At 36.5% G+C, this 14,832-nt stretch overlaps 1 protein-coding gene across 1 annotated transcript; it reads right to left on the minus strand.

Annotated features, from left to right (window-relative positions):
* Positions 1 to 3,902: 3,902 nt before the first annotated feature.
* Positions 3,903 to 14,287, minus strand: LOC121239550 (succinate dehydrogenase subunit 6, mitochondrial). Its single transcript, XM_041136815.1, has 4 exons — positions 14,163 to 14,287; positions 8,478 to 8,776; positions 5,726 to 5,828; positions 3,903 to 4,287 (listed from the first exon to the last, which is right to left on the minus strand). Exons 2-4 carry the CDS (start codon positions 8,670 to 8,672, stop codon positions 4,133 to 4,135), a joined length of 453 nt encoding a protein of 150 aa, XP_040992749.1. The 5' UTR covers positions 8,673 to 8,776; positions 14,163 to 14,287; the 3' UTR covers positions 3,903 to 4,132.
* Positions 14,288 to 14,832: the final 545 nt, after the last annotated feature.

Here is a 14,832-nt window from a genome sequence, read left to right on the forward strand (position 1 = left end):
CTTAAGTTTCCAACACCACACACCAGTTGAGTTGGCTTTGTTTATTTTTTATTTTTCAAAACGCATTGTTAGACAGAGACTCCCCCCACGTTTTCCTCATTCCCCATGTTTTTCTCCATTCAGAATTTTGCTTCTCCTCCATTCGGATTCGCACCCTCCCACTGTGTTGCAGTACATCCAGCTCTAGTCGACCAAAGAACAACAGATTTGGTAGGCTGTTGTGAAGTTCTTCTCTTTTCAATCCTCTCTCTCTATTGCAATCTCTCTCTCTCTAATAAATTGTAGTAAAATATAGAACTTTCGTTATTGCTCTATTATTGCTGGGTTAAAAGCTTTTGGCATACCACCTGGGAGGGGACAAAAGCTGGTCTTGGTTGGAAAGTGTAGTAATTTTTGGGTTAGGTAGATGGAAACCTCAACTATATGTGTCTTACAACACACTTTATTGATGTTGACCGGAAGCTACACAAGAGGGTTCTTTCCTTTTCTTTGGCTGAAAACCACAAGGGTGATACACTCGGTAAGGGCATAGAGATGTGTTTGCATGATTGGGGCGACCGAAAATACTTGCACTCACTCTTGGTAATGCAAGTTCTAATAATGAGGCCATTTCTTATTAAAAAAAAACCAAGTATAGGAGGGACACAGTCTTAGAACATGAATTCTTGAAGTTCGATGTTATGCCCATATTTTGACCTTGATCGTCCGTGAGGGGTTGAAAGAATATGAGGAGTCTATTGCGAAGGTGAGGGGTGTTGTGAGGTATGTTAGATCCTCCCCTCAAATGTGGAGTACATTTAAAAAATGTTTAGGGTTGGAAGAGATTCAATTCAAAAGCCATGTTTGTCTAGATGTACCGGCTAGGTGGAACTTCACCTATCTTATGTTGGAGAGGGCTTCAAAATTTAGAAAGGCTTTTGATCGGTTGGAGGAAGAAGATCCGAGCTTCCTTGGTAGTATAGGAGATGATGACGATGACGATGACGATGTCAATGATGAAGATGTGATGAATAGGAGAAAGTCAAAGAAGTTAGGGCCTCCCAATGCATCCGATTAGGAGAAAGTAAAGTTGTTTGTGAGGTTTCTTTAATTATTTCATGATGCAACTTTACGCTTCTCGAGGGGTGAATATGTAACTTGCAATGTTTCTTTCTTTCTTTTTTTCTTTTTTTTCGGAGTTGGTCACTATTAAAGATGACATTAACATAGAGTGTGAAGAAGGAAGCCTTGTGGTGGGATTAATGGCCACAAATATGAAAGGAAAGTTTGAAAAGTATTGGGAGAACTTGGATAATCAGAATATGTTGTTGTATGTTGGGTTTCTTCTTGATGATCACTACAAGATGCGATATCTTGAGTTCGGGTTGGGACAAATGTATGCACATGGTCATACAAAAACCATTGATTTTAGTTGGATAAAATGTATTTATCCGCATGTATGAGGCATACATGGAAAATGAAGAAGGGAGTTCTTCTCAGCATGCAAGTTCTCCACATGAAGATGTAAGTCATTCAACTGACAAGATTGCGTGTAGAAGGCACAGTTGATGGCCTGATTTAATCAACAGTTGCAGTCAGAAGACAATTTGGAAACCAAGTCAGAGGTTGATAGATATCTAACTGAAAGATATGAAGATCAAGATGATAGTTTTGACCTTCTAAATTAGTGGAAGGTGAATTCAGTTAGATATCGCGTACTTTCAAAGGTTGCACACGATGCATTTGCAATACCGGTATCTACTGTGGCCTCTAAATCTACATTTAGCACTACGGGTCATGTACTTGACCCTTTCCGAAATAGTTTAAATCCAATGATGGTTGAGAGTCTCATATGTACACAAAATTGGCTTCGTTATTCTTCTACTTCAATAAGCCTTAGGATTTTAATGGATGAAGTGGAGGAATTTAAGAAGCAGTTGAATATAGGTATGTAATAAATTTACTGTTGATATCTTTGTGGTTTATTTTGTTTCATCTTTTATGTTATGTAACTTTATTTAACTTGTTTTGTTTTAAATTTTTATGGATAGAACTTGTTGGAGACTTTGTTGATTTTATGAAGGTGTCAAATTCAATACCTACCGGCCCTATACCTAATGTTGATTAAAGACTATAGAGGTGAGAAGATTGTTGATTATGATTTTTGATATTGTTGATTTTTTAATCCATTATGATTACGCTTATCCCTGGTTTTAAAACTCTACTCATTTGTATTGAATCATCATTATTTATACAACTTAAAGATTTATTTTGCTTTTACTCATTGAATCTAACTTGGCTTGATTTTTGGCATTTTGAGTTTGTTTCGATCATCCTATAACTGTTTTATTCTTAGTTGTTAGTTATGTTAAGTTCTTAACTCATTTTATTTAATATTAGTGTCTACATGTGGACACTGCAGTATCTTAGAGAGTATTTTGAATTGTAATTTGTAATAACTTTTGTGTGTTTTTTTTTTCTTAGTTTTGTAACTTCTTTTTTCTTTTATTTGGACTCTTGGAATCTACACTTGTAAATTGCATTATTATTATTATTATTATTATTATTATTATTATTATTATTTTCAACTTCTTTTTTTTATAAATTATTTTTCTTTTATCATTTTTTTTTCAAGATCAAATTTTTTTAGTATTGTTTAGCTTAAAAATGTACAAAATATGAAGTGGGCTGAAAATAATTGAAATTGGGCCCAAAAAAAAAAAAAAAAAAAAAAAACCAGATTTGGATTATGCTGAGTGGCCAATTTTGGACATGATCCAGACCGAATGGACCAACCGGACTGAGATCACCCCTAGTTGTCGGCTATCTTTGATTATAAATAAATCACACTTTTCTCATTTGTGTTAAGTTACTGATTAACTAAATTCATTCACATGTTATTTCATAAATTGCAATAATTTATCTGTGATTAGAAAAAGTAACAACTAATATTTGCTTAATAGATCTTTTTGAAATAACAATACCACCACATATAAATAGATATACTGTTTTTAAGATTCCTTGGTGTGGACCAAAAAAGTAACTCGAATATGCATAACGAACTAATTGCAACTTCAATCGTTTTGGATACAATATCAGGTTGATTGCAATTAGCAAAATACATCAAAATACATCTTTATGCACCAAACTTACGAAATAACTTGATTTATGTAATATGTTTTGGCCAGCATGGTTATTGGTTACCATTAAAATACACGCTTCTTATTAAAAAGGTTACTTTCGATTTACATGCATAACATAATACCGAATTAGATAGAAGGTAACACGCTTGACCTTTTACGATTAAGGATAAAGTTTCCTTCCATTAATGATGCCAATCTATAGCATTGGAGATTGGGTAAAATTATGAACTCAAGGACAATATGACCAATACGTGTTTTAATGCAAAGCGATATATATACATGCCAGGAATTTGTTAAAACACTACTACCTACGAAAGATCTATGATTCCCAGCATCTCGGCATGTAACTGCGACTTACCAATCTTAGTAAATATTCAAAATAATAAATGAAATTTAAAGTTATTAAAACAAAAGAAAAAAAAAAAGTAAATAGTGAATTTATTATATATTAAAAAGACTTCCACTATACTCTAATTTTACCGTTGCGTTATGCCGAAGTCACCAATTTCATTATTATACATGGATCAAAGCTGAGATGTTAATGATATAAGATAAAATACCCAACTTTATCGACATTAATGGACTTATAATTAAAAGTTAATTCCAAAACGTCACTGAATTTTCATACGATTAATTCGAGCAATTAGCTCCTTGAGTTTTAACACCTTTGCAATTAACTCCTGCCAATTTTACTAATGGAATGATGCATATAAAAATAGTAATAAATTAAAAGAAAAAAGAAATATAAACAAAGATAAAGAGCTATTAAAACAAAAGGGCTATAGCAGAAAAGCAGCATCAACTTCAACATGTTAAAAGAGAAATAGATGCAGCAGAGAAAAGGCTGCAACAAAGTCACTTGGGACTGTTGTTTTATGAAAGATAAAAGATGAAATACCTCACTTCTATGGAAAAGACAAAGGTAGTTCAATCGACAGTTACGCTTGTACCATTGGATTCTTATTGTAGAAAAGGGCACAAAGTTGCGCATCTTCCTTCGCAAAAGTCAGTTAAGACCGTCCCTCACACTTCCTTTCCCACCACTCCATAAACTTAACCTGTGCAGCCATGGTGTCCAACCTGTAAAGTTGCAGCCAGTGGTTTGCAACTTCGTGTCCAAATGTCCAACCAAACACACCTCCGGCTAGAAAGGATAGCCCAGCACCTGTCAAAAGGAAAAGAGGTAAGAAGCTTAAAACATAGATAGATTAAAAAAAATCTTCTCAGGTAGTCTTGACAATAGCTGGCATTGTGTTCATTCCAAATAGTCCAAATTAATCACAATGGAGCCATTCTCCATGCATCTAGGCACAAATTGCCTCCCGGTGTACCTCTCCACACCGCCATTAACTCCATTATGACATCACCCGCTCAATCCAAAGGAGGTGAAAAAGTGACCCCACAAGGCCGTAGCCACATCACAATGAAGCAACAAATGACCGGAAGTTTCCATATTCTTGCTGCACACAGAACACCAGTCCATCACCACAAGACACAACATTATCCAGAGTCAAAATCTTCCATAGAACTATCATCCATATAAAAGAGACAGAAATGGATTCCGCAGCATGCATCATGCTATATATGAATTCTGGATCCATTTCCCAAATCATATTTAACTTGAAAAATTATGCCCATCCTAGATGAATGTTCTTCCAAACCCTTATACCATGAGATCCATTTACTGCATTGGATAACCATCCGCTCCATGTATTCCCATATTTAATATCCACCACATAAGCCCCTCTCCATTACGTAATGTCACAACAACTTGTCCAATAATGCCCGGTAGAGACCAAAGATCCATCTACACCACCCCATGAGAAATCCCTCTGAAGCTTCTCAATCTGCTTGGCCAAGCCAAATGGGGAAAAGGGAAATAAAATATATAGGCAAGTTAGAGAGGGTGCTCTTGATCAATGTAATTTGGCTTTTTTTAGATAAATTGAACAGGTTCCATCCTGCCATATTGACTTTGCTTTGATTGGCACCCTCAGAAGTAAACCCAGATGCTTCATGAGCAAAGATGCCATCCTACATCCAAGAATGCAAGCCAATACCCTAATGTTTGCCACACCACCGATAGAGGCCATTTCTAATTTGGCCAAGTCAACATCCATACCTGAAACGGCCTAAAAGGATAGTAGCAACATCACAAGTGCTGAAGATGCTCAAGATCAACATCACAAAATGTCTAATTTAGTACTTGCTATAATTTAGTAACAGCATATGCAAAAAGAGCAATCTTTTGTGTAATCTTATGATTCCTCAACAAAAAGCTAGGTTTTGGTGAAACGTGACTGTAAAAGTCATTCTTACCTTGCAAAAAATGCAAAAGCTTATGTAGTTCATCTTTAAAACAAAAAATAGCTTTTGACAAGTATAAATATTGTCATTTTAAAGATCAACTACACAAGCTTTTGTATTTTTTGCAGAGTAATTATTAATCCTTTTCCAGAGAAACAAAGCTTTAAACAACTAAAATCAATGACTCATTTCAGTAAATAGATCTGAAATAATGCACAGCAAGAAACAAACTCATCCTTAGGCAATACTTTGGTACAAATAGGTTCAACAATATTATAAAGAGGCAGCAGACTTGCCATGTAAGCTCCTCGAATATTTCCAGGCAACACCTGCAGTAGATACAGCTCCAATAACACTTCCAGTGAGCCCAAAGTTCACGGCTTCCCTAGCAGTTTGCAGCTGAAGAAGGAAAAGATGTAAATCAAACCTTTTGAAGCAAACTACGTGGTGGTACAAACACCATGGAACCATCAGAACCGAACAAAGAACCTATTAGAAAATATCTTCCCTGTAAAGATCCAATATTTAACAACCAATGACTCAACAAAAGTATTATACAGTCAATAAAACTTAAAAAAGATTACCAAAGTTCAGGAAAAAGGGACACAAGCTTGGTGAATATTAACAAGAAACTTCATGACTTGTCATGTAAAGGAAAGATCAAAATGGCAAAAGGGCCCATCATGCGCTATGTTATCATTTTTTCTATCTGCTATGCAGTTTCATTATGTTTGGCTTCCAAAAAGCCATCAATGGAAGTAATTTCATGTTGTTAATTAGTTGAGATGGGGGACAATCAATAATGCATTTGGAGAGTCATTGATCTTATTTATCTGTAAGAAGAGATAAGATATGTCTTCCATATGCAAGCACCTTTAGGGCACGTTTGGCAAACATGAGAATTTCGAAAATTCTTAAAATTCCTCAAACTTTATTCCCAAACATCACTCAAACACAAAACATTATTCAATTTTAAATTTTCAACTTCATAACTTCAACACAAAACATTATTCAATTTCTCATAACTTCATTTCCAAACATCACTCAAACACAAAAATCTACCTATAAAAAAAACACAAAACTCAATACAACTTTTACAAACTTCAAAACAAAATACAAAAATCAAACTTTTACAAACTTCAAAACAAAACACAAAAATAATACAACTTTTACAAACTTCAAAACAAAAATAATATTAAAAAATTACACTTGATTTTTAACTTTATCTATTCACTTTCACAACTCCAATAGAATACTTATTTTAAAATATACTTTTAATCAACTTTTACTCTCTCATTTCCCAAAACCCAATAAAACATCTTCACTAAAACCATTTTACTACTATTCAAAAAATTTTGAGATACTTTAAGCATCAAAACAAGCCCTTAATCGTCCCCAATTAAGAATTCTAAGGTTCCTTGGTAATTTGAGTATCATAAGAGCAGACAAAAAACTGCAAATTTATATCAATGTCATAGAAATACTAGTGTTACAAGGTGGGAAAAGGTCCTAAATGTTAGTCATGGAAACAATGGCTGGTGGATTACATGAAGGAACAAATCATTGTAAGTAGGCCCTCCAATTATAAAGACAACAAAAAGGAGCAGGCATCCTAATTTTGCCTGCTCTTTCCTCATTCTCTTCGTTCAACCAATGCAAAATGAAGGCAAACAGTGCTGTCCAATGTCATCACAGAGTGAATAAGTTCACGAGTTCTCCACTTTGATACAATTTAAATTATAAGAGCTCGAGCACTGTCTTGAACAATACCAGAAAAACTCAGAACATTATCACCTTTACGACTCCTGAGGGAGGACTGAACCTTATTTACAAAAAAAGTCAGTATAGATAGCAATTACAGACATACAGAAAACTGACGCTAGGGATAATTATTATTCCAGGTTTTACTTTTAGTTCTTTCTGATATGTAGCTTTAACTTCTAATTATATGCCCGATAAACCATCCACGGGTCCTCTCGCTTATTGTCATTGCTGATGATTTTGAAGAGACTCTGAAACAACTGAAGACAGAAGGAAGAGAATGCCAGAGGGAACGGGAAAAGTAAAAGGTGCACTTAAGCACCGCTAAAGTCTCCAAGTGCATGCATAAGTGAGGTCTGTCCTTAAATAAGCAAATGACATGTTTCAAAGGAACCAAGAAAATCAACTTACATGAGAAATAGTGATTACATATTTACGTAGACTCACATGGAAAAACATCGCACACATTTTAGTAAATAACATGCTGCTGCCGGTATCAACATTGGAGGAAATGTCGGTTAGTGCCCATCTCTCTCTCTCTCCCCCATTTTTACCAAATACAATTCTTCATACTTCTCCCTCAACTATTAATACTCAAACCCGACTTAAAACCAATTAGGAACACGTCAAGATAGCATGGATCAAAAAACATTAAGATGCCATGAGCAACACCAGAACTAGTCATTCATCATCAAAGGCCATTGCCAACTTAGAAACGTGGAATGGAACGAAAGCCAGAAAATAAGTTATACTCACATGAACTTTTCTTATTCTGCAATCAGTTAAATTACAACAATCACTAACAAACGAGTAAGGATAAAGAGAATACCAAAATAAACATCTCCCGCAAAAATAACTTATAAAGATCACCATAAATAAAATAAAAAAACCTAGGTATAACCATCAGTTATGGTGAAAACAAACAGTAAGGCATAAAATAAAAAGGAAAAGGCCAAAAACGATCTACCAACAAGAATATTCCCTACTCAAAAACCAAACTCTACCAGAGATCATATATATAAAAAAAAAAACAAAGAATAGATCGAGAGAAACTAAAATAAAACAAATTAACGGTGTGAAAACAAAATCAAACGCGGAGCAAAATAAGCCATACCCAGACGGACATGCTAGAGCAAAAGCCAAAAACAATCTCCAAAAATAAAGAGATGAATAACGAGTAACAAACAGAGCGGATCCACAAAGTGAAGGCAAAACATCAAATCAAAGACAAGCCGAAACTGAAGAATTCCAAAAACGATTGAGAGAGAGAGAGAGAGAGAGCGCTACGGTGGGGCCGTGAACAGGGTCGGAAGCAATGAACTCTTGGACATCGAAGGAGGACCACGAGGGGAGGGGCTTATCACGCTTGATGAACCTGGAATAGTTGTCCAAGAAAGAAAACCTCTCTGCCCAGAATTCCTTGTAACCCTCCCAGTGCCTCCTGAAGAACGATTGCTGCAAGTCTTCTGAAGATTCCCCCATTATTCTTCAATCAAACACTCCAACTCGTGATTTTGCTCTTTATCTCCCTCACCAATCTAATCGAATCTAATCCACCTCTGTCCCTCACTTTCTCTCGTGGATTCCTGTCATGTGCTGGGCCTGGGCTGCAGGGCCTTATTTGGGGTCCATTATCTTTTATCTATAGTAATGCTATATACAGTCGTGGAATGTATAAATATCGTGCAGTTATTTTAAAAAAGAATAGAGTTCACTATTAAAAAATTAATTTCTTTTCATGTGAATCTCATATTTATTTATTTTTTCAAAATAATTATACAATATTTACGTAATCTACAACTGTATATAACATTATTCTTTATCTATTGAGCTTATGCTTTAATGTTGTTATTTAAGTTTGTAGTTAAGTGGCAGATGCACGTTCTGCCGAGTCAGCCTTAAGAATCTGTCAAAGATCTTGTTGTTGTTATTTCGTGATTTTCTTATTGTTAGTAGTGGTCCAGTAAGTTGTTAGTATTATTGCTAAAATCCAGTGATTGTTCGCTGGTGGTTATTTCCTGAGTTATATTTAATCTACTGTTATGAATGAAGAAGTCAAGTTGAATTCTAGCAAAACGTGTGGAGGATTTTGGTTCCCTCGAAGCAACCAATTGTTCTATCTTTTCTACAATTATTACTAAATACATAACAATGGTATCAGAGAGTTTATCCACATGACTGAATGTGGAGTTGGTACATGTTATTCACAACTTGCTAAATCTCTTACTGGTGTGAAACAAGCACAGGAGATCCAGCAACAAAACCAAGCCTCGCAGTAGTCAGTGAATGGATTGGCTCAGCAGCTTCAAGCAATGGTTGGTAATGTTGAAGCCTTGGTGAAAGGAGACCTGAGAACAATACAGATTGGCTAAGAATGGTCAATCCATTATTTGAAGAGCATGGGACAATTCAAACACATTTCATCCGTTTGGATTTCCCTAAATTTCATGGTGATGACTCTTAAAGGTGGATATATAGAGCAAATAAGTTTTTTGCTTATCACCAAACTAACCCACATCATCGAGTATTATTGGCTTCCTTCCACATGGAAGGAAAGGCCTTAATTTGGTTCCAAGATTTGGAAGCTTAGAGAATCACGAGTTGGGAAGCATTTGTTAGGGCTGCAGACATAGTTTGGTCCTACAACTTATGAAGATACAATGAAGGCTCTTACAAAATTAAAGCAAACTACTACCGTGGAAGTTTATAAAACAGAATTTGAAATCTTATCTAACCAGTTAAGGGGGTTAGCTGAACCATATAAAATCAACTGTTTCCTTAGAGGACTTAGAGAAGACATTAGATTCATGGTATGTATGTTGAACCCACAAACTTTGAATATTGCTTTTGGTTTGGCTAAGATGTAGGAAGAAAATGTTTTGGCCTTAAGGAAGGTTGTCAAGGGGGGTGCTCCACCCCAAGGCTGACCTTTGGTTCTCATTCTCCCGAGAAGAGGGCTATAGTTCCAGTGCAGCGCTTATCTCCTATTCAAATGAAGGAAAGGCGAGAGAAGGGTCTTTGTTACAATTGTGACGAGAAATGGGGACCGGGGCACAAATGCAAGGTAGCTAAGTTATTCATTATGGAGTGCGAGGATTCTAGTGATGAAGAGGAGCCCAAAATAGCAAGGGATGGCAAGGAGAAGGGAGACTGCAGTTCGCGGAGTGAACCAGAAACTGTAGAGGTAGAGCCAAGCATTTCAATCCATGCTCTCTCGGGCTCTCCTAAACCAAGAACCATGAGGTTAGTAGGCAAGGTGCAACGGTGTGTAGTGGTAGTCCTTATTGATACGGGTAGCACCCATAATTTTATGGATCCCTCTATTGCTGAGAAGGCTCGGCTCAAGATACATCCCACCAAAGGATTGATAGTGAAGGTAGCCAATGGAGCAGCTTTGAGCAATGAAGGGAAGTGTACTGAGGTGAAACTCCACATGCAAGGTAATTTCTATCCTACTGAATTTGATTTGCTTGCATGGGGGGATGTGATATTGTTTTGGGAGTCCAATGGTTAAGGTCTCTAGGGCCAATTCTATGGGATTTCTCTAGACTTCAAATGGAATTTTCGTACATGGGCACAAGTAAAACACTTCAAGGCATGTCACCCACTAGTTTATCATTGATAGAGGGTGAAAATTTTGGTAAGGCATTAAAAAATGACCAAAAGGGCTTAGTTATACAACTTACAGAACCCACTAAAAATATTCTTTTCTCTACTGAACTTGACTCGGCTTTGAGTGAACTTATTGAACAATACCAAACACTTTTTGAAGAACCCAAAGGTTTACCTCCACCTAGAACATATGACCACCATATCTTACTCCATAAAGACACAAAATCAGTTTGTGTAGGTTCATATAGGTACCCGTACTTCTAGAAAACAAAAATAGAAAAGCTGGTCAATGAAATGTTGAATAATGGTATAATCCGACCTAGTCAAAGCCCATTTTCCTCACATGTCTTATTGGTAAGAAAGCAAGATGGTAGTTGGAAGCTCTGTGTTGATTATAGAGCTCTCAACAAAGAAACCATCAAAATAAGATTTCCCGTACCCATTGTAGATGAACTATTAGATGAGCTAAATGGTGCTACCATTTTCAGCAAATTAGGCCTTAGATCCGGCTACCGTCAAATCTGAGTTCACCCTAATGATATCCAAAAGACCACCTTTAGGACTCACGAAAGTCATTACGAGTTTTTGATAATGCCATTCGGGCTTACCAATGCACCCGCTTCTTTCCAAGGCCTAATGAATGACATTTTCAAGCTTCATCTACGTAAATTCATTTTGGTCTTTCTTGATGACATGCTTATCTATAGCAAAACCTTTTCAGGACATTTGGTTCATTTACAAACTGTTCTAGACATTTTGAAACGGTATCAATTGTTTGCAAAAAAATCTAAATGTAGTTTTGAGTGTTCTGAAGTTAGCTACCTTGGCCACTTAATTTCCCAAAAAGGAGTTAAGGCTGACCCTGCTAGTTATGCTTAGCTGGCCTTTCCCCACCAGTTTAAAGTCTCTTAGAGGGTTCTTAGGACTCATAGGCTACTATAGGAAATTTATCAAAGGATATGGCCTAATTGCAGCACCCTTAACCTCTCTCTTAAAAAAGAATTCCTTTCACTGGACTGAAACAGCCAAGGAAGCCTTTGAAAAACTAAAAAAAGCTGTTACTAACCCTCTGGTCTTAGCACTACCAGATTTTACTCATCCTTTTACTATTCAATGTGATGCTTGTGGGTATAGTGTTGGAGCTGTTTTATTGCAACAGGGAAGACTAATTGCTTTTATGAGCCAAGCCATTAGTGGGAAGGCTTTACAAATGTCAACTTATGAGAAAGAATTGATGGCCTTGGTACTTGTTGTAAAGAAATGGAGATCTTACTTATTGGGGCAAAAATTCAAGGTGTAAACAGATCAGCAAAGCCTAAAATATTTGCTAGAACAAAGGTTGGAACACCTCTTCAACAAAAATGGATCACCAAGTTGTTAGGCTTTGATTTCTCAGTGGAGAACAAACAAGGGAAAGACAACCAGGTGGCTAATGCACCATCTAGAAAGGTGGATTCAAAAGAAGGAGAGTTGGCAGCCCTCACAGTTCCAACAACTACTTGGTTGGACACTCTCAAGGCTTCCTATGGAAATGATTCAGAGTTGCAGAAGCTGTTGCAGAAAATGAAGCAAGGGAGATTGGATCCCAACAAATATAAAGTATTGGAAGGGTTGCTTTACTACAAAGGCTGACTCTATATTAGCAACACACTTGAGCTGAAATTGCAGATTCTACGGGCCTTACATAGCAGTCTAGGGGGGCCATGCAAGTTATCATAAAACTATCCATAGAATTCGTTCTGAATTTTATTGGGTAGGAATGAAGGGTGATATATGAAATTTAATCCGAGAGTGTTATGTTTGCCAAAAAAATAAATTGGAAAACATACATCCAATAGGACTCCTTCACCCTTACCGATCCTTACTAAAATTTGGACTGACATTTCTCTAGATTTTGTTGAAGGGTTGCCTATTTCGGAAGGGTATTCAGTAATTATGTTGGTGGTGGACAGGTTATCTAAGTATGCTCATTTTATTCTAGTTTCCCATCTCTATACAGCCTCTAAAATAGCCCAAATATTTGTTGCAAATATTTTTAAATTACATGGAATGCCTAGTTCCATTGTAACAGACAGGGATTCAACTTTTACAAGCAATTTCTGGAAGGAACTATTCAAGTTGCAGGGGACTGACTTGAAGTTTAGCTCAGCTTACCATCCACAAACGGATGGACAGACCGAGATCATCAACAAGGCTATAGAGCAGTATTTACGGTGTTTTTCAGGTGACAAACCAAGGGAGTGGGTCAAATGGCTTCCCTTAGCCGAATGGTGTTACAATACAAATGTTCATGCATCGACAAAACTGACACCCTTTGAATCAGTCTATGGCTACCCACCCCCAAAATTACTGCCCTATTCTCTAGGAACTACAAAAAATCAAGCTGTAGAAGATACCTTAAAGTCAAGGGATCGAATTCTCCATATCCTTCAACATAATCTATAGGAGGCACAAGCAAGAATGAAGAGATTTGCTGATTTAAAAAGGATTGAAAGAAGCTTTGAAGTGGGAGATTACGTTTACCTTCAGCTCCAACCGTACAAACAGCAGTCAGTTGTTCAATGATGCAACTCGAGGCTTTCTCTGCAATTCTACGGGCCATTCGAAGTGCTGGAAAAACTGGGCTCTGTCGCATATAAGCTGAAGCTTCCTCCTATGGCGCAAGTTCACCCTGTGTTCCACGTATCAAGCTTGAAGAAGAAGTTAGGGGCTCGAAATCAACAATCTAAGTCCTTGCCACCTACAACATCAGATGGAACCTTTAAGCCTGAACATGAGGAAATCTTACAACGGCAAATGGTGAAGAAAAAGAACCGAGCAGTTGCGAACTTTTGGTGAAGTGGAAAAGATTAGGGCTAGAAGAAGCAACATGGGTGGACTATCGGGTCTTGCATGAGGACTTCCCAGACCTTGTGGACAAGGTCTTCTGAGGGGGAGGCATTGTCATGTGCCGGGCTTGGGCCACATGGCCTTATTTGGGCTGCATGGCCTTATCTAGGGGTCCATTATCTTTTATTTAGTGAGTTTATGCTTTAATGTTGTTATTTAAGTCTGTAGTTAAGTGGCAGATGCATGTTCTGCCGAGTCTCGCTGAGATTCAGCCTTAAGAATCTGTCAAAGATCTTGCTGTCGTTATTTCGTGATTTCCTTATTGTTAGTAGTGGTCTAATAAGTTGTTAGTATTATTGCTAAAATCCAGTGTTTGTTAGCTGGTGGTTATTTCCTGAGTTGTATTTAATCTACTGTTATGAATGAAGAAGTCAAGTTGAATTCTGGCAAAACTTGCGGAGGATTTTGGTTCCCTCGAAACAACCAATTGTTCTATTTTTTCTACAATTATTACTAAATGCATAACAATTCCCTTCCGCTTTTCTAACACTAATGGGGCGATGAGGTCTGGAATTTATCCCAGTGACCTCAGCGGCACCATGTCCGATTGCCAATCACATGCTACTGCGTGGCAGCATTATTCAAATATTTTAATTAAAAAATGAACCCTCAATTTTACCCCTTACAACGAGCTTTTTAAGTTAAAATAATTTTTAAATTAAATATTGAAAGATTTCTTGTACTTCTAAGTACGCTCAAATACTTCATTAAAATCAAATGAGCTTTGCTATTCACAAGCTCCAAACACTACACACCATACTTTCTTTTATTTTTTTTTTTTTTTTAGTTTTATTCTTCCTCAAATAATTGAATTCTTTTACTCATCATCCATATACCACACACTTGGTAAGAGAAAAAAATTAAAAAAAAAATAACAAAAAGGGTGGTGTGTGGTGTGTGAGACTTATGAATAGAATTTTTCAAATCAAATTGGTACCAACCTTGAATGAGTCTCCATCGCCAAACAGTTATTAATTTTTCATCAAGATCAATGATTGTTTGACACATATTAATTGATAGGTCAAATGTGCACCAATATATAAAATTTTAGGAAAATATTTTAGTTATAAACAGATTACATAAAAATAAACCCACAAATTGATATGTCTTGATGACCATATGTTAGATTGTAAAGTTAATT

The sequence above is a fragment of the Juglans microcarpa x Juglans regia genome, chromosome 7D, assembly GCF_004785595.1.
Source record: "Juglans microcarpa x Juglans regia isolate MS1-56 chromosome 7D, Jm3101_v1.0, whole genome shotgun sequence".
In the NCBI taxonomy this organism is placed as follows: Eukaryota; Viridiplantae; Streptophyta; class Magnoliopsida; order Fagales; family Juglandaceae; genus Juglans; species Juglans microcarpa x Juglans regia.